Source organism: Physcomitrium patens, chromosome 8 (genome assembly GCF_059467195.1).
Source record: "Physcomitrium patens ecotype Gransden chromosome 8, ASM5946719v1, whole genome shotgun sequence".
NCBI lineage: Eukaryota > Viridiplantae > Streptophyta > Bryopsida > Funariales > Funariaceae > Physcomitrium > Physcomitrium patens.
The window spans coordinates 2,143,051-2,169,286 of NC_143417.1; the positions used below are offsets into that span (position 1 = coordinate 2,143,051).

Consider the following 26,236-nt stretch of genomic DNA (forward strand, 5'->3'; position numbering starts at 1 on the left):
AATAGGTAGAAGTAAGTAAAAGTAGATAAAAGTAAGTTAATTCTATAATATTTAATATAGAAGCTTCTTAGAAACTTCCTAGATGCTGCTTTGACTTCATAGGTGTCTTTAATTGACTTTTTGGATTAGAAACGTGGTCAACAAGTTGGCCATGTGCCACACATGTTGTTAGCTTGAAGATCAAGCTAACTATGTGGCCCACACGTAGAAAAACTTGCCTTGTAAGTCAAGGCATGTGTCTTACAAAGTCAACACATATTGGAGGTCCTATAGAACATCGCCACGTAGCCCCTAGTTAGATAGTATATATAGAGACAAGAGTGAAGGCTTCTTCACTCTTGTCAACTCCTTTCTTGCTTCTAGTCCAAGTTCAAGAGTCTTTAGTTTCTTGTCTTGTGGCAATAGCCATTCCAGTTTCCTTTTAATATACCTACTTGTTTATATTTTGACTTATTATATCGAGATAGCCTTTTGGTGTATATTTTTCCTCATCGAGTCTTTGTCCTTGACATATATACTCATATTTAGGAAGCTTCTCAAGCAACTTATACCAACTAGAAAGCTTCTAGAAGGTTCTAGAGACTTGCTTCTAGAAGGTTCTAGAAACTTATCTCTAGAAGGTTCTAAAGACTATGTCCCTAACATCTTCTACCAACTAAGAAGCTTCTAGAAGGTTCCAGAGACTTGCTTCTAGAAGGTTCTAGAAACTTGTCTCTAGAAGGTTCTAGAAACTTGTCTCTAGAAGGTTCTAGAAACTTGTCTTTAGAAGGTTCTAAGGACTATGTCCCTAATATCACCTCTTCCTTTAGCTTTGAGGTCTCTGAGAAGCAATATTGTTGTTAATCAGTACCAATGCAAAAAAATGAAGATCTGTCGCATAACGTCTGCTATGAACTCCAACTGTTGTTCGCGAGGCAAGTGGTTCATTAGCCCTTGAAGCCAACGGTAGTGGCCTACTCCTTCGATTTTTGACTAAGCATGAACTTCCGTGTTCTCATTGTGAAATTTTCCTGAAAACATGCCTTCTCACTCACGATCGTAAGCAGGCTCGAACTCAAATACAATAACCAATGATCAGTTACTTGGTATCCTCCATCGTCGTCGTGGTATAGGCAGTTCTTCATCTCGGGGTCACCTTCGTGAGCTAGTTGGTTAAGATAATCTGACTAGCATAGTATCTATCTCTTAGCTATCCATATCAGAAGACCAAACTATGGCTACTGAAAAAATTCTACTTTATCTTGGAGAAAATAACTACATCAACTACGAATTTTGGTAGTGCTCTCCCCTTTTCTTATATTCTTGGGTGAGCAAGCTTCAGAAGGAAGCTATCGTCGAACTGGCTTAGGTTTATGAGGACGTTGTTGATGAAACTCTAGTACCTTTTGCAAGGCATTGGCGAGATTTTCAGCTGGCTCCTACGTTCGCTCATTAATATCATAGCCGCACCAATAAACAAGATACTCCAACTTGTCCCACCTTCACCGTGAATCCAGCATCTTTTCAACCTCATATTCCTCGTGGTTCTCGATCTCAATACTAGGTGGCAGACATTGCACTCTTCCAAGAAAAGACGACTCTCGATAAGGCTCCAATAGAGAAACATCAAAGATTGGATGGATCTTCATAGAAGCCGATAATTCCAGACAGTACACCATTGGATTGATTTGCTTCTGGATGATAAATAGTCCCAATCTTCGATAGTCCAACTTATCACATGGTCGCTTGGTCTTGATATTCCGTCGAAGAAGCCATGCTTCATCTCCAATTTTGAAAGTAGGTACTTGATTCCGAAATCTATCTGCAGACGCCTTGTAGGATTCTTGAGCGGATTGTAATTGAAGCTTCAATGTATTTTGAAGCTCTGATAGTTGTTTCGCAAATCCTTCAGTTGCTGGATTGTTATTTGTTGATGGACTCAATAAATCAAGCTTTCGATGATACCCATAGTTGGAAAAGAATGGTGTGTATTGAGTCGACGCATGGAGGGTGTTGTTATATGCAAACTCGGCTAGCGGCAGATATGTGGTCCAATCATCTTGCTGATAGTTGATGCTGCATCATAAGTATTGTTCCAAGACTTGGTTCACCCATTCCATTTGGTCTTCAGTTTGAGGATGAAAAGCCGAAGAAAGCTTGATATCCACCTTTAGTATCTCAAAGAGAAATCTCCAAAACTTTGATACGAACTGGGTTCCTCGATCTGATATGATATCATCTGGTAGTCCATGATATCGATATACATTATCGAGAAAGAGCCTTGCTGTGACTTCACTCGATGATGTCTTCTTGCAAGGAACAAAGTGTACCATCTTTGTAAGCCAATCTATCACGACAAAGATGCTGTCAAATGAGTTCAATGATGGCAGGTCCGTGATGAAGTCTATGGAAACTAAAGACCATGGTCGACGTGGAATCGTCAATGGCTGTAGGAGTCCATAAGGGCGATGCCGAGGATTCTTGGATCTTGAACAGATGTCGTAGGAGAGGACAAAATCTTTCACATCCTTCCACATTTGGGGCCACCAAAAATCTTGAGAAATAAGCTCCAAGGTCTTGTTGAATCCAAAATGTCCCACAGCTGGAAAATCGTGGCAAGATTGAAGAACTCGGAGTTGAGTTGGTTCTTTTGGAATATACAACCGCTCCTCAAAGTACAAAAGATCTCCCTCCACCTTGAACTTGTCGTCATTGGCACGTTGCTTGATATCAATGGCTACTGAATCTTCAATGTTCACGGCACGTACATGATTCAAGAAGTCAACATCAATTGGCACAATAGTAGCGCAAAGCCAAAATTGCTCTAGCTTCAACAATGTTGTACATTATTGATTAAATGCTGCTTCTCCAACCTTTGGTACAAAATACGATCTCCTCGATAAGGCATCAGATAGTCCTTGCTGCTTTCTAGGTCGATAAGTGATAACAAAATCGAACCTAGATAGCGACATACTCCACCAAGCTTGATGTTGATTTAGAACTCGAGCCGACATGAAATACTCCAAATTCTTGTGATCTGTATATACGGTCACTGGATGTGTAGCTCCTTCAAAAAAGTGACGCCATTCTTGGAAAGAATCTACTATAGTAAGAAGTTTTTTATTGTGGATCTCATAATTGATTTCAATAGCAGAGAACTTTTGAGAATAGAATGCAACCGGATGGAGCTTCTTGTCTTCTCTTATTTGTGAAAGTACAGCTTCCAAAGCAAAATCTCAAGCATCAGTTTCTAAATAAAAGGTCTTTGTAAAGTCTGGATGTACTAAGATTGGAGCCGTATTAAATGCGGTCTTCAGGTCTTGAAACACCTTCTCTGCTAGAGGTCCCCATTCCAGCTTATCCTTGCATGTCAAATAAGTGAGAAGAGCAACAAATTGACAGTAATTATTGATGAAGATCTGATAGAAGTTGACAAAACCAAGAAAGCATTGTAGGTCTCTAACTATCTTTGGAACCTCCCATGAGACGATTGCTTCCACCTTCTTGGGGTCCATCTTCAAGCCTTCCGTAGTCGTAACGAACCCCAAAAACTCCATCTCTATTTGGTGAAATAAACACTTCTCTAACTTGGCATATAGTCCTCGCTTGTGTAGTTTCTCCAAGACCAAACGAACATGCTTTTTATGCTCTTCCTCATTTTTGGAGAATATCAAAATATCATCTAAATAGATGACAACAAAATCGTCAAGGTGCTCTCGAAAAATATCATTCATCATATGTTGAAAGACTGTTGAAGCATTGGTAAGACCAAAAGGCATGACATTATACTCAAAATGGCCATACCTTGTACGAAATGTTGTCTTCTACTCATCTCCTTCCTTGATTCGTACGAGGTTGTAAGCTCCCCTTAGATCAATTTTTGTAAAGATCCTTGTACATCCAAGTTGTTCTAAGAGACCAGAAATCAAGGGTAATGGATAACGATTCTTCTTTGTTACCTTGTTGAGGCCTCGATAATCCACGCACATCTGCAACGAGCCATCTTTTTTCTTCACAAATAAGATGAGTGCTCCAGCTAACGATTTTGAATGATGGATGAAGTTCTTGGCTAGATTCTTGTCAATGTACTTCCGCAACTCCGCAAATTCCATTTGCGATAGACTGTAGATTGGGCCAAAAGGCGGTTGTGCTCCTTCTTGCAAGTCTATGGCGCAATCATATGGTCGGTGTTCTGGTAGCATGTCGGCATTCTTCTTTTGAAAGACATCTTTAAAATCCTTATATTGCTCAGGTATTCTTGCTGTCGAGATCTTCTCCCTGGTAGTTGGAGCCGCATAAATGACAAATGGAGTACCTTCCTTGGACGATCTTATAAACGCTCTTACTCCAATGAATAAGGATTTTTCTATTCGAGATTTTCTACTAGGCTTGCTCTTGGGTGATTTTGTGAGAAAGGTCATCTTCTGCAACCTCCAATCTATGGATGGGTTATGCTTTTTCAACCAGGTAAGATCAAGAATAACAGGATTTGATGGGGTTCTAATAATATTGAAAATAATATGACTACTATGGCCCTTAAACGTCACTTCTATATGTTTTGATTTATGGGTGACACTACCAAACAATAAAGGTCGCTCATCTATGACCTCAACGTGAACAGGTTTGGATTTTTGTACTAAAAGAATCTTATGATGCTTCACAAATTCTTCGTCTAAGAAATAAGCAGATGCTCCTGAATCTAATAATGCTAAGGTTCTCAGTTTTTGAAGGCCAATAAGTAAAGGGATTGTAAAGCAAAGGGCAAGTTGAGTGGAAAGAAAGGAACCTGGTTGTTGTTGCGATATTTCACTGTCCAACCGCACAGTTCCTATTGTGGTTGGGCATCCTCGTTTTTCTGAACAAACGCACCTCTAGTCCTGACAATATGTCGATTTTGCTTCTTGGGGCAATTTCCAACTTTGTAGCCTTCTTCACCGCAATACAAGCATAGACCCTCCTCCATACGCCACTTTTTTTCTTCTTGGGTAAGGGATTTGACACGTATCGCATCAATTTGCATGTCTTCTACCTCTGAATGTGAATTCATGCTACTTGCCGACATAGTTGGGGCATTGCGAACCGTATGTTGTCTTGAACATTAATCTTGGCGGCATTGGAATAGGTGATTATCGCACTTCACAGCTTGGCTAATAGCTTCGTCGAGCGTTTGTGGATCAAGAAGAGTTAACAGCAAATCCTTCATATCATCCCTTAAATTCCAATAGAATTGACTCATCAACGCTTCTTCATCCTAATTGATGTTGCATGTTAATTGCCTGAAGTTCCATGCATAGACTGATGTAGAGCGCATCCCTTGTCGTAGTGACTAGATCTTTGTTGTAGCCCATCGAACCTTGTCGTGTTTACCAAATGCTTCCGCAAACGCCTCCAAAAAGGTTTCAAAGTTGTTTAGTATGGACGATTGTTTCTCAAACAAAGGAACAAACCATGATAGAGCTTGCCCTGTAAGTAAGGTTCCAACAAGCCCAACACGTGACTCCTCCGTTGGATAGCGTTCGGGCTATAAAACTACTATCAACCTGATTTGATTGACGAATCCTTGAAACTTGGAACGCGTACCATCGAACTTATCCGGAAGGCTAACTCGGGGCTCCTTATGTTGTAGAACCAGCGGTGCTTGTCGAACGTGAGGCAAAGTTGCTTCTCCAAGTACAGAAGTTTGAGGCTGGTACAACCTAGATTGTGCCATCCCAGATGCTCCATCATTATGAAGCCTTGCCACAACTCCTTCAATCTCTGTAGTTCTTTGCGATAACGTAGCGAGGGTGTTCATGATAGCATCCAACTTGGACTCCGAACTTTCTGTCATACTAATGTCTTGGCCTCCGGCCATTCTAAGAAAAGGACAGAAGTGACTCTACAAGAAGACAATATTGGTTTAGAGGAGGGTACTCTGCAACCTCTAAAATGCCTTAAGAGCTTCAAGAAAAGAGGTAATCCACTCTCTCCAAGAAGAATAAGACTCCAATATTGTAACAAAAGAAGTATCAGTTTAGAGGAGGGTAATCCGCAACCTCTAAAATGCTAGTACACTTCCAAACAAAGGGGTAATCCACACTCTAACGAGGAAGAAACTAGCTCTGATATGTGAGGTGAGTGAAATCTCGACAAACTGTCACGGACACAGAAATACAGACTTGAGATCTAACAAGAAGTTCGAGAAGAATTGGTAAGAACTAGATTAATCAGATGAATACAAGAACAACACCAGAGAGGTGAGTTAGAGCTCCAAGAGATGTGTTATTGAGACTGAAGAACTCTTCAATATCGATTCCAATATATACTCATATTTAGGAAGCTTCTCAAGCAACTTCTATTAACTAAGAAGCTTCTAGAAGGTTCCAGAGACTTGCTTCTAGAAGGTTCTAGAAACTTGTCTTTAGAAGGTTCTAAGGACTATGTCCCTAACAAATACATGGCTAATTTGTTGGCCAAGTTTCTAAGCTACCAATCACATGTATAAAGGTGTATTACATCTATGAAGCTTTTCTATAAGATATTGTCAAATTAACTTACTTTTATCTATTTTGTTCTATTCATATTATCTAAATAATTATAGATATATCCATGACATTTTTTTATTTTATTTTTGTTAATTTTATTGAATCCTCTGAGTTTGTATATACTAGTCTTTGATTTTTTTTTGTATAATACTTGTGTATGGATGCTTCTATCTTCAAAGCATCTTTTGTATTTTCATACAACTGAAGAGATATTGAACCTATTCCTACTTCTTTGTGTTGTGACCGATCTTGCTCTATTCTATTCTAAACTTCACAAGGATTGGTGCAATTGGATCCTTGAGAGATGCAAATTGCTTCATTGGTTGATGCTATCCAATACTACAACTAATTATTCACATAATGGATTGTCTGCAAAATTTAGATCTAAGCGCTTATACATGCTTTGATTTTCATAAAGCCCTTGCTATTCATTTATGATCCATTTGGTGCCCAATAATTAGTCCAACATAAGTTCGTGGCAACTCTTGCCATATTAGTGATAGATTATTTTGCCATATCAATTTTGCTCAAACTACCATCCATTATAAATATTAGTATTTAAATTAATAAAATATATCAATAAAAGAAAATATTATAAATTCAAAAAAAAAAACCAATATGTAAATTTTATTGCAAATTAACAGCAATATTTTTCATTGCTACACCATGAAGATATATCCATGATTTCATGGTTAATTGTTCCACTTTTGATATTCTTAATATTTAGTCAAAGAAGAATAGTTAATAAAATATTTTGATTATTATTGTTCTAAAACACAATAATTTGGAGTTCATCCCACAATCATCCCACTTTAAGACAACAGTAAATGAAAAATCAGAGAGTTTCTTCAGTAATAGATAATAAAACCCTAATTCCTACATTGGGTACAAAATTCCAAAGAAAACCTGCTTTACTCACAAGCCACAGACCTTATTGAAGTTGTTTACTTCAATTTCATAACAACTTGTGAAGACATGATCCAAAATCATCTAAAACTAGTAAATCATGATGATGAAAAATCCCCAAAAATGTAAAGAAAACTAGCAAACAGGCACGTTGTTGTTGCATAAATAAAATGGTGTACTTTTTTTGTAGTTGTTTTTTTGGTAGAAATATTGTCATACACAAACATCTATCCAGCGTGATGTTGATGGACTTTCAGAAACCATCCAGAGCGGTTGGAACATCCATCCATTTCGATGGCATTAAATAGTGCAACCCAGCACCTGATCAGCAGTGTTCATGAGCAGCTACCCAGATGGTGTTCAGTAATTTGGAAGCTTTTTAGGGTTTAGGGTTTATGGATGTGTGGAACCCAGGATTGTGAACGAAAGCAAAGTGCTCACAGAGCTCTTAAAGTCAGTAATCAAGCTGCAGCTGCTTTTGAGGTTCTGTAGTTTAGTAGATGGTTTTGAGGATTTGGGCTTGTTTCCTAAGGTGGAGGTTTGCATATATTTATATATATATATATATATATATATATATTTATTGATAGATAGATACAACCGTAGGCCTTGAGTTGTCACCAAATTGATTTTGTGGGTTTAGGGTTTAGGAATGGATTTCATGGAGCAGCATGAGATTGTGGCGACAGCGGGGTACATTCTGGATCGTGGGTTTACTCGTGTTGCTTTGCAATTCCCTGACGAGCTTCTGCACGCCAGTGTTGAGGTCACGTCGTTGCTTCTCTCTGCTTTGAGCGAAAGAAATATTTCTCATGGCGTGAAGTTGTTTGTCATGGCGGATACCACATATGGTAGCTGCTGTGTTGACGAGGTAGCCGCTGCTCATGTGGACGCGCAGTGCGTCATACATTACGGCCATACGTGTCTTAGCCAGACATCTCGCCTTCCTGTATTCTTTGTCTTCGGCCGAGGGCGGATCGATGCATATCGTTGTAGCCAAGCGATTATGAATTTTGATTCTAACCAGGGTCAACCAGTCGTGGTCTTGTTTGGATTGCAATATGCACACGCAGTGGAGGACATTCGAAGAGAGGTAGATGCCGGTAGAGATGGTGGTGGCGGCGCCCGGACAGTTGTGTTTGCGGAGATCCCGAGACATGAGATGGAGCCAGTTCGAAATTCGGATTCGTGTTCTGGACTTCATGGATCCGGTGGTTGTTCGCAAGGGGCTTGTACTCCACGAGTGTGCGATGGTGGTCAAGTGTCTTCCGCATGCTCGACACGTTCGAATTCCAACGCTGCTTGTGTGAAAAGCCCACGAGTTGCTTCAGAGCAGGACTTGAAGCAAGACAGGGCGAAGACTGCACAATTGGCTGAGATTATAGGAGGTCTGAAATGGTATGTACCGAAGGGTACGACGATGGAGGATGTTGCGATTCTTTGGATCGGGGATGAAGGGGCAGCACTCACGAATTTATTACTAACTTATAACAAGAATAATATAATGAGGTACTTCATGGAGTTTCAGAATGGGGTACTTCAGTTTTGAATGGCATCTCGATATTTGAACTGTGCCCTAATTTGAGATGAAGGGTTCAGGGCGATGCTAATTCGTGCATGTTCGTTCTCGTCAGGTATAATGCAGACAATGATGTTTTGGTGAAAGACTTACCGAGCAAGAGCAGAGATCTAATGCGAAGGTTTGCTCTTGTTGAACGTGCAAAAGAAGCGAGCATCGTTGGGATTGTAGTCGGCACTTTGGGTGTTGCCGGATACAACGAATCAATTCGGCGTGTACGAGAGATAGTTGCTGCAGCAGGTCGGCCATATTCTTAATCTTTGGATTGTGTGTATGTGAATTTGGCAGTCATTCGTTGTGTATCACGTGTACTTTTTGTGTTTCAATACGAGCTAATTAAGCGATTCGTGAATTATGTACTTGATCAAACCCTAACTCCTAAAACGTTCATAATTTTTGGAGGTAAAATTGATTGCCACCGGACTTTGTTTAGAATTTGGGATTCTGTTCTGAATGAGTGATATGTATTGCAGGTAAAAAATCATATACGATGCTTATGGGCAGGCCCAATCCAGCGAAACTTGCAAATTTTCCCGAGTGTGATGTATTTGTACTTGTGGCATGTGCCCAAACAATACTTCTAGATAGCAAAGAGTACCTCGCTCCTCTTATCACACCCTTCGAAGCAGAATTGGCGTTTGTTGAAGGCAAAGAGTGGACTGGGGCCTTCAGTCTGGAATTGGGGTCGCTACCGAAACCTGGGGAAGAACCATCGTACAATGAAGCTGAAGCTCGAACCTTTCCTTCGGGTTCGTTGATCGTGACTTTGTACATTCGGTCCTGCTTTAAAAAGCTTAGTTTTGTTATATAATGGTCGAGTGTACTAACCACAACCATATGCCATTCGATTATTTTCTTTTTGTAAAAAAATAAAAAAGAAAACTGTGTAGTATCATAACTAAAGTAGACATCTCATGTGACGGCTTTGTCTTAAAGAAGTAGGGTATTGGACATTCTAAGTGCAAAGGTTGACAACACTTTTATGTATGTGCAGATGATGATGAAAACAGAGAATCAGTTCTATCAGAAGTTTCTGGACGTGCTCTACAATTGCGTCCTCCAGTATCTTCTTTGGCTGTTGCTAGTTCTGGGCGTACAAGCACTGGAGCAACGTCGAGCTCAGAGTATTTGGCTCTCCGCAGCTATCAAGGATTGGAGATGCATGATTCTGAAGCCGCACAGGACACCTCCATCACTGATTCAGCTATTGCTGCCAGTTATGAAGTTGTGGAAGGACGAACTGGACGAGCAGCAGGATACAGCGATGAAGCTGCAAATATGTAGCGAAACCACCCTCTGCAATGAAGGATTGCATGCGAGTTTGAGAGTTTTCTTTCCTCACATGCTTCAACGGTTTTTTTTCGGTAATTCGTAGTTATGTAAAGTAGATGATTTTTAGCCGAGCTTTATTGATAGGACGGATAAGCCTTGTGATTGAAAGGTTTAAACATGGTTTCGATTGGTCAATTAGGTTCTTCTTCAGCTTGTATGCTGTATTAGAATTTAGGATGGTCCATTCTTTAATCACTTGGCAAAAGAAACACTTACACAAAATGTAAATTCTAACTAAAACTTTTTAAAAGAGTTTTATTTGTTAAGAGACGAGTTTGTAAAAATTGTGTGATGGCTGAGTAGCAAGTTTGGATGCACTTTACGTTATTTCATTTCCATTTTATTTCTTTGCTTGCCTACTTGCCTAGTGTTTGATATTGGTATACAGCTGCAACTTGGTAAATGGCATGAGGTAGAAAAGTTGCTAACCTCCAATGTTTTGCATTTGAATGTGTATTTTTTTGTGCTAATATTTAGTCTTGAAAAGTGGAAATGGAATTGACCTTCAAGAGAAAAAGAGAGTAACAAGAACCAGACGTTGCAATGTTGATTTCAAGACTTGGCATCAACCTGCAAGTCTTGGAATCAACACGGTCCGGAAGTGGATTCCAATGCCACGGGCTCGCTGTGTGAGCGTCGCTCGTCATTGCAGGCGTTTTCGTGGGTTTCTGTTGTGCTGCTGGTGCTTTGGAAAGTGTGTGGAGTGTGGACGGGAGTGCTAGAATGAGCTCCCATCTAGTCTCCGAGACCCATGACTAACTGTGAAACCTTTTGCGCCAACTGAAAGAGAGCTTCCGTTGCAGTATTACTATGGAGCCGGACTTTTTCTTGCGTTCGAGAATAACGTGCAGTGGAATCTTACCTGTCTTGTCTGTTTTATTCCTTGCACGAAACGTCGTTCGAATCGGAGTTAGACCAGCGTGGCATGTGATGTATTTGATCTGATCAGCAATTGGGGGATAGTCATGCTTAGGTTTCAAATCGAGTAGGTTAGAGAGTTTGACGAGGGTAAAGAAGATTGGCGGCAAAAACATGGATGCAAACGTGTAACAACGACAATGTTGTTCCTGTTATTGAAGCAAAAGCAGGAGACGATACCCAATCCCATCATTCTGTTCTGTGATGCTGGACTGTGTTGGAAGTACACCTGCTTGAAATTATCCGTAGCTTTCAGAGGCTTTACATGAGGGCTATGTAGTATTTTTGTGAATGCACACAATGCCCAGACTCTCAATTAAATGTGATGTACCTTGTTTATGTCCACTTCATAATCATTGGCAGAACGACTAGATCTTTGCTTTCAATGAGGTAGAACATGCCGGACAGTAGTGATCGCCGTTTCCTGCATGACTGTATGCTTACCAAAATACGAAGTGTACTTGATTTTTGGCTTTACTCTCTGCAGAATCCGGGAAAGATCCATCCTTGAGATCATGTGTAAGTTAGAAAGGAAGTTACAAAGCAGAGGAAAATCTATCCAAAACCCTAAACGTAAACATAGACTGCCAAACACGGTGACAAGGGTGCACTTTCCAGGAGTTTATTTTCTCTCATTCACATCATGTAGTCTTGGGTTAGGTCTGTACTGAAAATATTTAGTGCAGCACTTGACGTTTGCTGCGGGACTTCCATCTAAGTGTGAGGCATTATATAACGTATCATAACGGTTTTACGACGTTTCACAATAATACTAATAAAGTGTTATCGATTTGGGCAGCTACTTTTCATCGTGAGAATTAATCTCCCATCTTTGCATTTTGATGTAATTTTGTTTAGTGGTCTACTGTGTAAAAGGCATAAATTTCTTTCTATATTGAAGTGCGCTGTAGTTGGTGGGCTACTTCGTTAGCTACAGTGGGTAGTGTATAACCTGCCCAAAATTATTTCCAAGAGTGATCATGCGAGCACAGCTACCGCTAGCATAGACAAAGTTTAGTAAGGAGTTCCCGGGGAGGAAGGTTGCAAGAAAATTGGGCAAGCACCGCAAGTCACTATATATCTTAAAAGACCATCATTTTCATTTAAGATTTGGTAATCAAGACATTACAATTTGGTGATTGTTCTTTGATAGGAGCATAAATCTCACGTCACTACCAACTTCTAACAGATGTGGTTCGTATATTATGGGCCACACGAGTGTGCGATAAGTTTATGATTGATTGTGTGAGTGTAGTTTTTGCCAGTGGTTGATGGAGAAGGCAAAACAAAGGGTCTAATTACCAGTGTGATATAGAAAGTATTGGTGGAAAAAGACTTCAGATACCTTGATGTGATAAGGTGAAATATCAAATAATTAGCTCGAGGATAAGGTGATTGTTTCGCTGAATCTCAGATGCTTTCATTCACCGATAATGTTGCTGTTATGATCTTTTCTCAACGAGGAATCAGTCATGGAGAAGAACAGTTCCATGTGAATTTTTCTAAAAGTAAATGTTAAAAGCGCTTAGTACTATTACCTGATGCTTTATAAGAGTTATTATTATTATTATTATTAATTAATGATTTTTTTTTTTGTGTTTGCAAGACAGAAAGAGCTCTCAATGTAGAAGAGACCGGGAAGTCTACTTAGAAGAAGAGTATTGGGCAGAAGCGAGCAGATGGTGCGTTCGAGGAAGGAGGCTCACAAAAAAGAATGTTCCATTGACGAAAAGGCAAGTAAAAAAAATTCAGTGGGTGGGAAATCTTGTAGGAGTGGAGGGGAAGGTGTCTACAATCGGTAGGTATACATCCTGTTGTGTGGCCGAGCATGAACTGCAAGTGTTGTTGCCGCTCACGAAGTAAGTTGAACAAGTTGAATTCTTTAGATAAATAATAATTACTATTTTTGGTACAATCATGTAGTTGCCTAATTTTATCAATGTGTGAAGTCAAATATATTACTAATCAATCCTTTCTCCCTCCCCTTGTTTCAACAGAGGTTTGTTTTGTCGGCAACAAGATCTCGAGTTGTTTTTATTGTATTAAAAACTGAACAGCAGCATATATCAGCTGAACAGTACCGTGGAGATTTCAATAAGTAGGACCTAGCCAAGCACATTGACTACATTATAGTAATGGCATAGTCGCTCCTTTTATTTACAGTAGAAGAAGTTTCCAACTGTCCTGTACGGAGATTAAGTTATTCCACGAGGTTTTATGTCATGTGGTTTGCATAATGCCAGTCATTTTACCAGGTTTGTATTCATTTTAAAAATTTCAATCATCCACAACGCACGTGCGTTGAATCCCAGAAGTACCCACCTAGCCCAACTTCATGACATAAGGTGGGCTATTTCTGACTGCATGTTTTAAATTGTAATTACAGGTTACAACTTTGTTGTACACACCGATTTTTTACAACTTTGTTTTATATGTCATTTATTTTATTTTTTATTATTTATTTTTTTCATATTATCTTGTCGAAAAGTTCTTGATTGCATGCTTTTAAGATACTCTGAATTTTCTTAACGTTTTGAAGTCACTGGCAGCAGTTGCAGCACTGTGCCTCTCATGAGTATTTCTGCAATGTTTATGATGTTCAAGGTGCTTTCATGTTGCTCACTGCTCAAGGAATGCCAACAATCCCAAAGAGATATGTATATAATATATCAAATGATAAGGTTTCCACAATAGGTCACAATGCTTGCCACCGAAAACTACATGAACACAATGTAAAAACCTTGCTAAAAAACAGCCCAGTAATCATATGGTTGTAGAAATCAACTATTACACCTTTGATAACTTAAATTACACATTACAACTTGATCATGGAATTTTGGATATTCCTAGATACAAACTCAGTAGATATCCTATCAAACCAATCATAACACTAATAGAACTCAATATACTATATATATTAAATATTATATAAAATAATATATATATATATATATATATATACACACAAATCTCATCATGTAGCAAATCAACATACAATATACTACAAAATACCACATGTCTTAAAAGGTACAACACATACAGTAACACATCCACTCTTGCTGTGCTTGTAGTACAACACCAACTACAGTGAACACGGTTTACTTACATTCAGACTTACTAATTGCACAACTCAATCCTAATAACTCATGTAAATATCTAGACATACAGGCTTATATACACAGATGAATGTATATATATTCGTGTTTAGATATGCCGATGAATGTTGAAGAAAAGGAAGTGGAAAGGAAAGATGGTGCTGCCGCTGTTGCCAGAGGTCGAAGTTGCAGGTGCATGTTGGCGAGGCTCCATCCCGATCACAAGCTATGGCCGCGTTGCTAGCGGGCATTGCAGTACAGTTCAGCAACGACTTACCAAGCAGCGTAATCGCCATTCTGCCACCAACACCATTTGTCAACCACAAAAAGACTAAAACCTGGTCTCGCTCTCACCGTGTGGACTGGCAGCAACCCCGACTGCTGAGTGGGAAGATGGATAAAAAGAAGACAAGTGAACTTTCTGGTTGGATGCATGAACAGTATCCCTGTTCGTACGCACTGCCGCTGTCGGTATTGTGAAGCTAGCGATGTACAATGCCCGAATTGTAGCCCCCGTGCCATTTCGCAGAATAGGTAAGCTCGCATTTTTTAAATCATACCTCCGTCATCCATGTAGACATTCCAAAACCAGCTTACATGGATGTATGCGTCCATGCGTGTCTACAGACACAGATGTCGGGTAGCTGCCTCGATTTTGTGAGCTCTTCACATCAGAACATTTTATAATATGATTTCTGCAGGCACACATGGATGACGGACGGATGATTTAAAGAGTACAGACTGCCAGCTGGTACCTGCTCTGCGAAATCGGAAATCGGTATCAACAGGTCTTGGTAGAAGGATCAGTCCATGGGGAGTTACTTCACTTCGACAACTATGTGGGTGTATTACTAGCCGCGTCTAGTTTAGTATGCAGGAAGTCAATTAGGGGGGTGGAAGATTACCGAGGTCACCAGCTGGGTCCGCGAAGGAAGCGGGTGGTAGTGGAGCGCACCCGTCGGTCTGGTTTTAAGGAAGTGATACCAGTGCTGTCCCACTTCACTGCCCACTTACAACAGGCCTCCCCATCTGCACTGAGCTTCCAGGTTGGATTCGTGTGGTTCGTCTTCCACAAGCATTGTTCGATCTAAGAGACTTCTCGTGTGTGTTCTTGCTAACGTATCGACGCTGCTGAAAGGCTAAGTTAGAAGAAATGGCGTATACCCAGACTGCAACCGCTCAATGGAATAGCGGTCTATGTGATTGCTTCCAAGACTGCGGATCATGTAAGCTGGTTTTGCAATGTCCACCAGCCACACCCTGTGCTGTAAGATTCCTGCATATGTTGCAAAGCTTGTCGCACAACCGAATTCTGGCAATTGCGAATGCTTCCCAAAGTTGAGGTTAAGAGCTTATTTTCTTGGGTGTTGGTGCATGGCAGTCTGCTGTTCATTCTGTTGCCCTTGCGTGGTGGTGGGACGCTTGGCAGAGATTATTGATCAAGGCATGACATGTGAGTGTGCCCGCAACATCGTCCTCTGTCTTGTTGCCTGCTCTGTTGATGTGGCTGGATTTCGGTTACTCGTGTGAATTTACCTTCAGAGGCGTGGAATGAGTTGCAGCATGCATTGGCGCCGGCTGCATTTTCTACTGCCTCCAGACGTTTACAGGGTTGGGATGCCTGTACACGTGCGGGTACCGTGCACGTCTGAGAGCCAAGTATGGGCTCGTTCCGGAGCCTTGCGGTGACTGCTGTGTGGATTGCTGGTGTCTCTCCTGCTCATTGTCCCAACAACATCGTGAGCTTCAGTCTCGTGGCATCAACCCTTCCCTTGGTAACAAGCCGAAGCACACCTCTTCAACTCATATCCGTGAGGTTTAAGCTTGATCGTGTGGATACTTGATTGCAACAAGCATATATATGTTTTAAAAAAACAGGAACTCGACCAAAGTACATTGGAATTCAATGCTATGTTTCTGTTGATCTTCAAGCTTGGAACCTGAAATGAACTCTTTGTCAGGGTCTGATATCTTGCTGTTATCGCTTTGTTCAGGTTGGTTGGCTAACCGGGAGGCTTACGAGAAATCTGCACCTGCACCTCAAAGAATGGGCGGATACTGACCATGAGCGAAGCAGGAAATGCCTTTCAAGAGTGTGATGCTGACGTCCAAGCGGCTTGTTAGCGAAGTAGGAGTTCTCCGTTAGTGCAAAAAATAACTTCACTTTGAATGGTGGTTAACTTCCGAGAAGGGACCACGTAGGATTTGCCTGAGAACAGGATTTAATTTCGTAGGGTATGCTACTTTTTTTCATTTTCTTTCAATTGTTATACAATTTCAGTGTGCAGAAAGTTTCTTTTGCTTGAACTAATACATAAACTTGTGCTATTTATTTACTTCATCATGTCAAAGAAGCTTAAAAGTTCAAGGTCAAGATTCAAATTACCAACTTATGTGGGTCAATTACTCGCCATATTCCTTGGTAGTTCAAGATCAACTTAGCACAAACCCACATCTCTAGAGAGTGTTCTCATTCTTGCCAGCCCACACTCCTTCCAATTGAATTTTTATTATTTTAAGTTCAAAAAACTTTACTTATCTTATTAAAACAACTACTGTATTTACATACATATGTAAAAAATACTTTATATATATATATATATATATATTGAAAAATGACATTTGAAAAAAATCAAAACTCTTAAATTCTTTTTGTTGCAAAAACTGCTTGTGAAAAAGAATATTTATAGGAAAATTTGTGGCTTTCTCACTAAGTTAGTCAAAGCAGTCACAAAGTGTTATTCTGTAGTTTAGTATGTTTAAATTACATATTTTTTTGAAGAATTTCAGGAATTAAATTTTATCATAAATAAATTAAGACCAAAAGGCTATATAAAAATGAAATTTAATATAATAAAATTTGTAAATATTAAACCAATAAAATCTTACAATGTATCATTCCTAAAGCTTTGAAACCTTTTAAAGTTGTTTAAATTCAGAAATTAATTTTTTTTTGATATTTATGTATATTTTTGTAGAATATTTGGATGGTCATGCTTGTTTATATACAAGAAATAAAAAAGTAAAAATAAATAAAGTGTATATATGTATATATAATGAATTTTGTCTATTAAAGAATTTAATTTATAAAAATATATTGTATAGGAACTTCATTTTCCTTCATTTTATTATTTATGAATATAGTGATATCTTATATTAATAAAAATTTAATCATAAAATTTTAATTTTATTATTTATAGTAACAAAGTATTAGTTGTTTTAATAGATTGTGTTTAGAAATGATATGCCACCTCTAAGTTCTTTTAATAATTTTTGTAGTCACATGAATTGTTTTAATACTATGGCTATGGTTATACATTTTGCTTTGGTATTTGATTGAGCCACAACATGCTATTTTTTAAAAGTAAAAACCTAAAAGAGAAGAATTAAAGTAAAAAAATACTTTAAAGTTTATTTTTAAAATTAAAACAACCTTGTATAATCCACATCACACCATCTATAAAGTTGTGGTGAAGATGTGATTATATAAGCTTCGAAAAAATATAGACTATAGTGTCTAGTTTCTTTTAAATTTCATTTTTTTTTTTTTTTTTTTTTTTTTTTTTTTTTTTTTTTTTTTTTTTAAAGATTCAAGATATATTTTTCTTATAATTTTTTTTAATTGGAATAATTCCATAAAATTTGAATATCAAGTAAATATATTTTATTTTATTATTTATGATATATGTATTTTAAAAATAAATTCTTTAACTAATTTGATAATAAATTATTAAAAACTAAAAAAAGATTATTAATATAAACACCAAGGTAAGTAACTAATGTAGAAGGATTTTTAAAATAAAATTTAATATTAGAAAAATATTCTAATTTTTTTAAAAAAACTAAAAAATTCATAAAAAAGTCATAACATATTTAAAGAGTTTTTTTTAATCTATAAATTGATTTAAAAGGCAACATATCTTATGCTTATTATTAATAGTATGAAAATATTTTATTTAAATTATATGTATATATATATATATATATATATATATATAAGGTGCAATGATATAAGATACAAAAGACAATGGTTAGTCATCTTTAAACACTTTATGAGTAATGTGTAGAAATAGCAAAATATTAATCTTTAGTATAGTATCATAAAAGATGATACTTGAATTTATAAAAAGTTTTTATTGTTATAATATCAAATACTTAATGGCCATTAATTCTAAGATATTGTTCATAATAAATAAATAAATATTATTATATTAATAAAATAATTAAAACAAAAAATATTTATAAAAGTAAGATATTCAAAAATAAATAAATATTTTAGATTAATTTTTTTTTACATTGATTATAAGATATTATCTTTAAAAAATAAAAATAATATAAAATATTTTAATAATTACAAGTATTAAAAACCACTATTAAGAACAAAGATTTATTTTAGATAGATATAAAATTATTCTTTATAATCAATTTATACACAAGAAAATATATTACTTGTAACAAATTGGCTTCAATTAAGAATCCATGCCTAAAAATTATCTCTTTTTAACTCATGGATTATTACAAGCTTATTCTTTAGTTATAATTTATACAAAACTTAGCTTATCTTGTAGAACTTTCTATTATTAATTCACTCTCTTTGATTATCATATAATTGCATCAAATTTAGACATTAAATCTTCAAGATTTTAAAATCTTAACTTCTTTAATTATAAAATCTTTAAAGATTTTAAAGAGTTTTTATAATCTTTAATCTTGTTTTAAGAGACTCTAGTCTTTTTTTCTTTGATTGTAGCTATTTCAGTTCAAATATTATACTAATTTTGAATAAATATATACCCTTTTCAAGTAACATAAGAGAGTATTGAAGTTTTATTTGTTGTAATTTATATCCTTAAAATTTTGATAAGAGTGCTAATTAAATTTTCTTCTTTTGATTTAGAAGTAAGTGAATTACTCCACTTTTATTTTTATACTTTAAAGATTATAGATTATTTATTTTTATATTAATATTTTAATTTTTTAATATTTATTTAAAAAATTAAAAAAATAAGATTTTTTTGTAGCTACAAATTATCCTCCTCTAATTTGACTTATAGATTTGTTTGAGTTGTCTATGAAAAGAAAAATTATAGATGCTACTCTTTGCAAAAGTGAGAATAGATTTTTAAGTCTTATAGATCTTCATGACCTTACCAATACTCTTAAAAAAGAAATTTTACATATTTTTAACATCAACCATGGAAGTACTATTACTATGCATATTAAAAAATCAACAATAAAGTTCAAAGTCTATGCCAAAAAGTTGTGCAACTAAGAGAAGTAAGTAGATCAAGTTCATAATTGAATTTAAGAAGTCTTGCTATTACAAGTATAAGTGTCACAAACATACATATTTATCTAAATAAGAAGTACTAGATAGAAGGTAAATATAGATAAATTTGATATTATCTTATAGCAAAGCTTCTTAGAAGCTTTATAGACACATATTTGATTTTATACATATTTATAGTTGATTGATAGATGAAAAACTTAGCCAACAAGTTAGTCATGTGTCGCATGTGTAGGTTGCTTGTGGTGTAAGCTAAAAATATGGTGTGCATATAAAAAACTTGCCTTACAAGTTAAGATATGTGTCTTGTAGATTAGAGAAGTATTGGAAGTTCTATAGAATGTTGCCACATACTTTTTAGTTATATAATGTATATAGAGGCAAGAATAAAGCCCTTTTCATTGTTATTAATAAAATTTTAATCTTCTTCTCTTTAGTAATAACCATTCTAATTTAATATTATACCAACTTTGAATGTTTATTTAATCTTTTTGAGTGTTAAAAGAAGGTATTGATTTTTTAATTCTCTAAGATTTATGTCCTTGGAAATTTGTCAAGACATTTGATTTTTTATTTTTATTTTATTTTAGAAGTGAAAGGATTATTCTACTTCTAGAATTATATTTTGTAGGTTACAAACTATCCATATTTAAACTAATTTTTAGTTTTTAAACATTGATTTTTTCTAAAGAAAATAGATTATCTGTCTCTATAGAAATTTTCATTTGGTATTAGAGATTATGGATTATATTCCTCGAATTTATCTTATAAATTTATTTGAGTCATCTATAGAAGAAAAAATTATGGATGCTACTTATGATAGAAGTGAGAATAAGTTTACAACTATTGTAGATCTTCACAAGCTTATGAAGACTTTTAGGATCAAAATCTCATTTATTTCTAATATAAATCATTGAAATACTATTTCTACACTTGCAGATGAAAACAACAAGGAAATTCAAATTCTATGCCAAGAAGTTGTGCAATTGGGAGAAAAAAGTAGATTGAATTCACAATTGAATGAAAAAAGCATTGTTTTCATAAGTATGAGGAAAATAAAGATAAATATGTTAGAAAAGTTTGATGGAACATGATTAAAGTTTTGAGGATTTCTACAATAAATAAAGTTCTTTCTAAGGTTGCATCTTTTATAATATCCTAATGGATTTATTCAAGTTTGAATTGTAGGTGCACTTCTATCTAAGAGTATTTTCTTTTGGTTTGCACCTTTGATAGAAATAATTCATAATTCTTTTATGATTTTAATTCATTCTTAGAAGTCTTTATGGATACTTTTAGAGAAAATGATTAAAAAAAAGGTAATAGAGATCAAATTCATATCTTTATAATAAAGATCACATTCAACCATCATATATGCTAAAAAATTCAAAAACCTTACTTATAATATAAATTAGAATAACAAAATCTTTATCAATCAATTTTGATATGAATTGAAAGATAATGTTTTAGATTTATTATTGATAACTGTTGTTCTCATTGCGTTCAAGCTTTAGTAGACCAAAGCAATTGAACTAATAGAGGTCGGTTCGAACACATGAAAAGACTGGTTATATGAATTGGATCTGTTACTATCACAATTGACTGTATTCTAGCTATCTGAAATCAAGTATCAAACTACAAAATACTGAGGCTTACTACTTCCATCTTAATTCAATCCATAATCCATTCTATGATTATCAATTCAACAATACTTCTCTCAATCACCATTCTTCATAAGAAAATAATAAAGAAAACAAAGAGGTAGCACCAAGCTTACCCCGGCTTACGACTCTCAGTTTGGCTCTCGATCTCTCTTTTCTCAACTTATTTATCCTACCAAAAAGATGATCCATCGGCCAGCAGATTCCAAAGGTTATGATCCTTTGAATTCTAAACCATTTATTCTACTAACAACCTACTATTACCAGCTAAACTGCCTAATCATCAGTCTAATTTTCAAGATTATCAATAATCAACTAGTAACTTACCACAAAGTTTATTTATTCATTCTACATAGTCCCACTCCTAATTGTGCAGCGTCCTCGCAAACATTATTTAGTCTCAACTTATAAAGGCATAGTAGCGTTGGCTTCTTCAGTCAATGGCATTGGCTTACCACCCTTTGAATTGGTGATCTTCTCCTCTTTACATCTTTGTTGTTTACCTCGAACGTGCCGTCAGATTCTCATTCAACAAATCTAATTTTTGTACCTGAGACTCACGTCGGGTAATTTGGTTGTCACACTTCTTCAACATCTTTTGCCATTCTTCTGACGGTTTCAAAGGTATCTCCAAAGGTGTTATTGCTGAAACTGGCGTATTGGTCTGTATTAAATTATTAACCTCCTTCGTTAATGCTGCTAGTTTAGTCTACAACATTGAAACCTCTACCTGCAGCCATTCTTGCCATTCTTTCCAATCGATTGCCATCCTTACTATCTCAAATATCATGTTCACCATCTTCTCCTTAACCACAAAAGAAAATATGATGCTTATCAAGAACCTCCCTCCTACTTCTTACTATGGTCCAATCAATTGGATCGATTCCCCCTTTTGTAACAGAAAATCCATCTCGGATTTATATATAGTAAAGTTTAAGCCGATTACCATTGATCCTTGTGATAAATTTAGTACCCATAAAATCTTTCAATTGTACTGAAACATTTGGAAATCCTTCAATAACTCAATATGGCCCATGCCATCGAACTTGAAATTTTTCTAAAAAGTTTTTAAATCGACTATTATAAAGAAGTACCAAATCATTTGATATAAAAGCCTTTGGTCTAAGCTTACTATCATAGTAAGTCTTCCTTCATTTTTGGGTAGTTTTTATTATCATTAATGCATTGGCTCTAGTTTCATCCAATTTTTTTAATTCTTCTAAATGGTGCCGTAATGAATCATGATCTTCCAATCTATTATCTATAGCAATTCATAAATTTTGGACTTCCAATTCAATAGATAAGATTACTTTTTGGCCATAAACCAATTGAAAAGAGGTAGCATTGGTAGTAACTTTATACGTAGTATGGTATGCCCATAAAGCTACAAACAACTTAGTGTTCCAATTTGTTCCTGCTCTTGAAACTGTTTTGTTAAGATTTTACATAAAATTCTATTAGTCTTTTCCGTTTGTCCATTGGCTCTAGGGTGATACGGTGTAGTCTTCCAATATTTTATCTCGTATTTAGCCGTGAGTACTTTGATTGTACTATAGATAAAATGAGTTCTCCAATCACTAACCAATTCTCGTGGACAACCAAACCGTATAATAATATTTTCATACAAAAAGGTTGCTACTGTACTTGCACTATCGGTTTTCATAGCTACTGCTTCAACCCATTTTTTTACATAATCCGTTGCTACCAATATATACCGTTTTTGTCTATTTCTTGAGGCTGGTGCAATTGGTCCCACAAAACCAATTTCTCATTTTTCAAAAGGCGCTTGAGCCAAAATTGGTACCAATGGCATTGCTAAAGTTCTAATAGGTCGACCCGTTGTCATAATGTGGTATGGCTACTATATGAAAATAATGTAATTATATACTTAATATATAATTGATTAAGTAACATGGTGAGAGCCATGTTAGTAGATTTTAGTTGGTTGTAGAATATAATTTGATTATTACTTTGAAAAGAGGTTGTTTAAAAGGATTACTATAAAATTTTTATAACTTTAATTTTTTTTTGATAGTGACTTTTAAGATTGATTTTGGTTGATAGTAACTTCTAAATATTCAGAATCACCTTTGTTAGACATTGGTGACTTTTGAAAACTTCTTTTGGTTCTTTTATTTGGTGTTTAGAGCTTAAATTATGTAAATCTTAAAAGAAAAAGGATTCAAGAAGGATTTTGGTAGCAAAGGGAGTAATTAGGGCACCAATATAGATGAATGGAGATGAATAATGAAAATCTCCATTCCTATTGGTCAAAAATTATGACCAATGGGCTATGAGGAGGCTGCCCGAGGCCATATTAGAGATTAGGGTTAGTTTCTCGAGGCCATTTGAGTTTTAAAGGCTAGGATCAAAAGGTTTAGATTTTTGGCTATGGTTTTGGTACAAGTTTTGTATGGTTTGGAGTTTATATGAAGGACATACAAGCGCTCAAAGTTAAGGTATTGATTTGGGAACTATTATCACACTTTTTGGCATAACGCACGCATACAGATAACAATTGAGGATCGGTGATTGCGACTAGAGAGAGCACTTTTGCGGCTATACTTTATATATACTACTGACTAGATTCCAAGTTGAAGTAAAGGAGTTATTAGATTTCGAAGTCAGTGCATGCAATCTTAGGGTAGTTAGTAAACCGATTTACTAGTGGTTGTCTCTTGAGCTATATCTTGAACAATTTGATAAGGTTTTGGTTCAAAATTTCAGAGAATATGTAATTTCATATTAGTAAACTTTATGCATAAGTTTTATAATATTTGGAGTTTGGATTTTTGAGATATAAGGAAAATAGTTTTTCAAGTGCTTGTAAATTAGGGATTAGAGTGTCTGCTAGGATTTCTTAGATGCCAGAAGATCCGGAGTGAATTTGTAGTTGGTTTTTTTTGTAGTAAAATTTAAGGGTGAATTCTATCTATCTTATAAATTTTAAACAAATTTTATGATTAGATCAATAGTTATGATTTTCTGAAGTTTGAGGCAAGAAAACTCCTCCCGGGAAAAATATGTTTTGAAGAGATTTTATTATATTTGGAGTTTTATACAAAAATAAAGGAGTTTTGGAAGCTAAGACAAGAATTATATAAAGGTTTAAGATACACTCTCTATAGTTAGATATCCAATATATTCTCAAATAGCAAATCACGCCATACGACAGACCTGGTGAACCTGACGTGAAAATTTCTGGGGTAGAGAATTTTGAAGAAATATTTTGGCTTTTATTATGGAAGGGGGGCAAGGAAGTGGTTGTAGGAATTACACTGGGGAATCTCCATTGCAACTTGATCTTGCTACAACTCAAATGTTTCAAGCATTTGCACTTTTTATGTAACAACAGCAAGTAATGGAATGCAAGGAGGCAATGGCTACTAAAGCCTTGCAATCTCTTGTTGGGTTTTTGAATCAATTTGATAAAAGAAATATTTTCAAGTATCTTGAGTATTATTCTCGGAAGATAGAACTCAATAAAGTATCGGAGAAAGATATAATTCTTACATTTGAGCTTCCAGTTGTATCAGAGCTTCGTGAGCATTTAAAGAGCATTATTAAAAGCCATGGAGAGAAATGAGAGGATTTTATCCTTTAGCCAAAAGAAGAGTATTCTTTGGAAGATGCAAAAAGGGTGACAAGAAAATCATTTATGGAATGGGTCAATAAATCCAATAAGGGACTGGTTGCAATAGAGTTATTTCGAAAATTTGAAAGACAATTTCTTCAATTGTTTCGAGTGAAAAAGCTTATACTTAAAAATGATAAGGTGGAATTATTTCTTCAATCAGTTGGGAATGATTTATAAAGAGAGTTGGAATTATTATTGGAGGATATACAGAGAACAATGGACTTACTACTGATTGGAAGAAAGTCTCTGAAGTTGTGGACATACTTGCTAAAAGAGAGTATCGGAGGAAAAAAGTGGTAGTAAGGCAAGAAATGAGACCTCTATCAACTACAATATCTTGTAGGCAAATACCAGAACCTGCTATACCAGTAAGTACTATTCCAATTCCTATGTCTATAGTTGTACCACAGAAAGATGCAATAGATGAGTTGGTAAAAAGAATGAAAGACTTATAAATCAAACTAGCAAAGCTAGAAGAGAAAGAAGGATTATCTGAGAGCAAATTTGTATCAAAGCCAAGATATATACAAAGATGTATTTGGTGCAATAGTATAGAGCATCTTCAAAGAGAGTGTGAAGATTTTATTGATATTTTACGACAGGGACTAATTTTATGGACAGATGGAAAAATTGCGTTGCGAGATACATGTGAGTTTTTCAAAACCAATTTTGGAAAAGGAAGGATGAAAAAGGTTTTGGAAGAGCATTTATCTCAACAGGCTATGGCATCAAGAGAATCTATTACTTATGGCATTGAGGCTATAAAGGAGAAGGAAGATGTTTTTGACAAGCATGTAAACACATGGGAACTATGAAATCATGCTATTATCAACATGAATAAAAAAAAAAAAAATGCAAGAATTACTTAATATAGCCATAATAATTAGAAATGCTACAGGATGAGATGACCCTGTAGATACTATGTCTGTACATGCTTATTTGACAAAGTCCCAACATGAAGCTTTAATGGAGGTAAAAAAGAGAAGAAATGAAATAGAAGAAAATTTTGAAGAGCCAAGTAACAAGAGGAGATCTCAAAGGCATGCAAAAACAACACAAAATAAAGAAATACCTATACCACAGGCTAATAGACCATCCAAGGCTGGGCTATCGACATTGCACCATGAAAAAGCACCATTGCCAAAAGAGAAATGAGAAGAAAGGATGGAAGTTGATAAAGAAAAAGGAAAGAGTAAGCATGTTATTTATAAGCTTCAATCAGATATTGAGGCAGCCACAAATTTGAAAGGAGTCTTGGAAGAAAGAATATTGAATGACAAAATTGAATTTACTCTAGGAGAAATTTTAGGCATTGCAA

At 35.8% G+C, this 26,236-nt stretch overlaps 2 protein-coding genes across 3 annotated transcripts; both read left to right on the plus strand.

Moving 5' to 3' along the window:
* The first annotated feature begins 7,751 nt into the window (after positions 1 to 7,751).
* Positions 7,752 to 10,590, plus strand: LOC112285352 (uncharacterized). Of its 2 annotated transcripts, none has more exons than XM_024526088.3 (4): positions 7,752 to 8,918; positions 9,044 to 9,228; positions 9,462 to 9,737; positions 9,983 to 10,590. In XM_024526088.3, the coding sequence occupies exons 1-4, from the start codon at positions 8,062 to 8,064 to the stop codon at positions 10,270 to 10,272; spliced, it is 1,608 nt and encodes a 535-aa protein (XP_024381856.1). In that variant the 5' UTR covers positions 7,752 to 8,061; the 3' UTR covers positions 10,273 to 10,590. The 2 variants fall into 2 exon arrangements, with proteins under 2 accessions (XP_024381856.1, XP_024381857.1); XM_024526089.3 differs by having other exon boundaries at positions 7,753 to 8,807.
* A 4,756-nt stretch (positions 10,591 to 15,346) lies between these two features.
* LOC112285571 (cell number regulator 2) lies at positions 15,347 to 16,669 on the plus strand. Its single transcript, XM_024526495.3, has 4 exons — positions 15,347 to 15,559; positions 15,715 to 15,786; positions 15,896 to 16,108; positions 16,328 to 16,669. The coding sequence occupies exons 1-4, from the start codon at positions 15,487 to 15,489 to the stop codon at positions 16,393 to 16,395; spliced, it is 426 nt and encodes a 141-aa protein (XP_024382263.1). The 5' UTR covers positions 15,347 to 15,486; the 3' UTR covers positions 16,396 to 16,669.
* The last annotated feature ends 9,567 nt before the right edge of the window (positions 16,670 to 26,236 follow it).

Excerpts from the sequence above, each read along its gene's own strand:
- LOC112285352 (XM_024526088.3), top strand. The coding sequence starts at position 8,062 with ATGGATTTCATGGAGCAGCATGAGATTGTGGCGACAGCGGGGTACATT. Across the intron at positions 8,919-9,043 it reads AACAAGAATAATATAATGAG|GTATAATGCAGACAATGATG; the intron begins GTACTTCATGGA and ends CGTTCTCGTCAG. Across the intron at positions 9,738-9,982 it reads AGCTCGAACCTTTCCTTCGG|ATGATGATGAAAACAGAGAA; the intron begins GTTCGTTGATCG and ends ATGTATGTGCAG.
- LOC112285571 (XM_024526495.3), top strand. The coding sequence starts at position 15,487 with ATGGCGTATACCCAGACTGCAACCGCTCAATGGAATAGCGGTCTATGT. Across the intron at positions 15,560-15,714 it reads CTTCCAAGACTGCGGATCAT|TCTGCTGTTCATTCTGTTGC; the intron begins GTAAGCTGGTTT and ends GGTGCATGGCAG. Across the intron at positions 15,787-15,895 it reads TATTGATCAAGGCATGACAT|CATGCATTGGCGCCGGCTGC; the intron begins GTGAGTGTGCCC and ends AATGAGTTGCAG.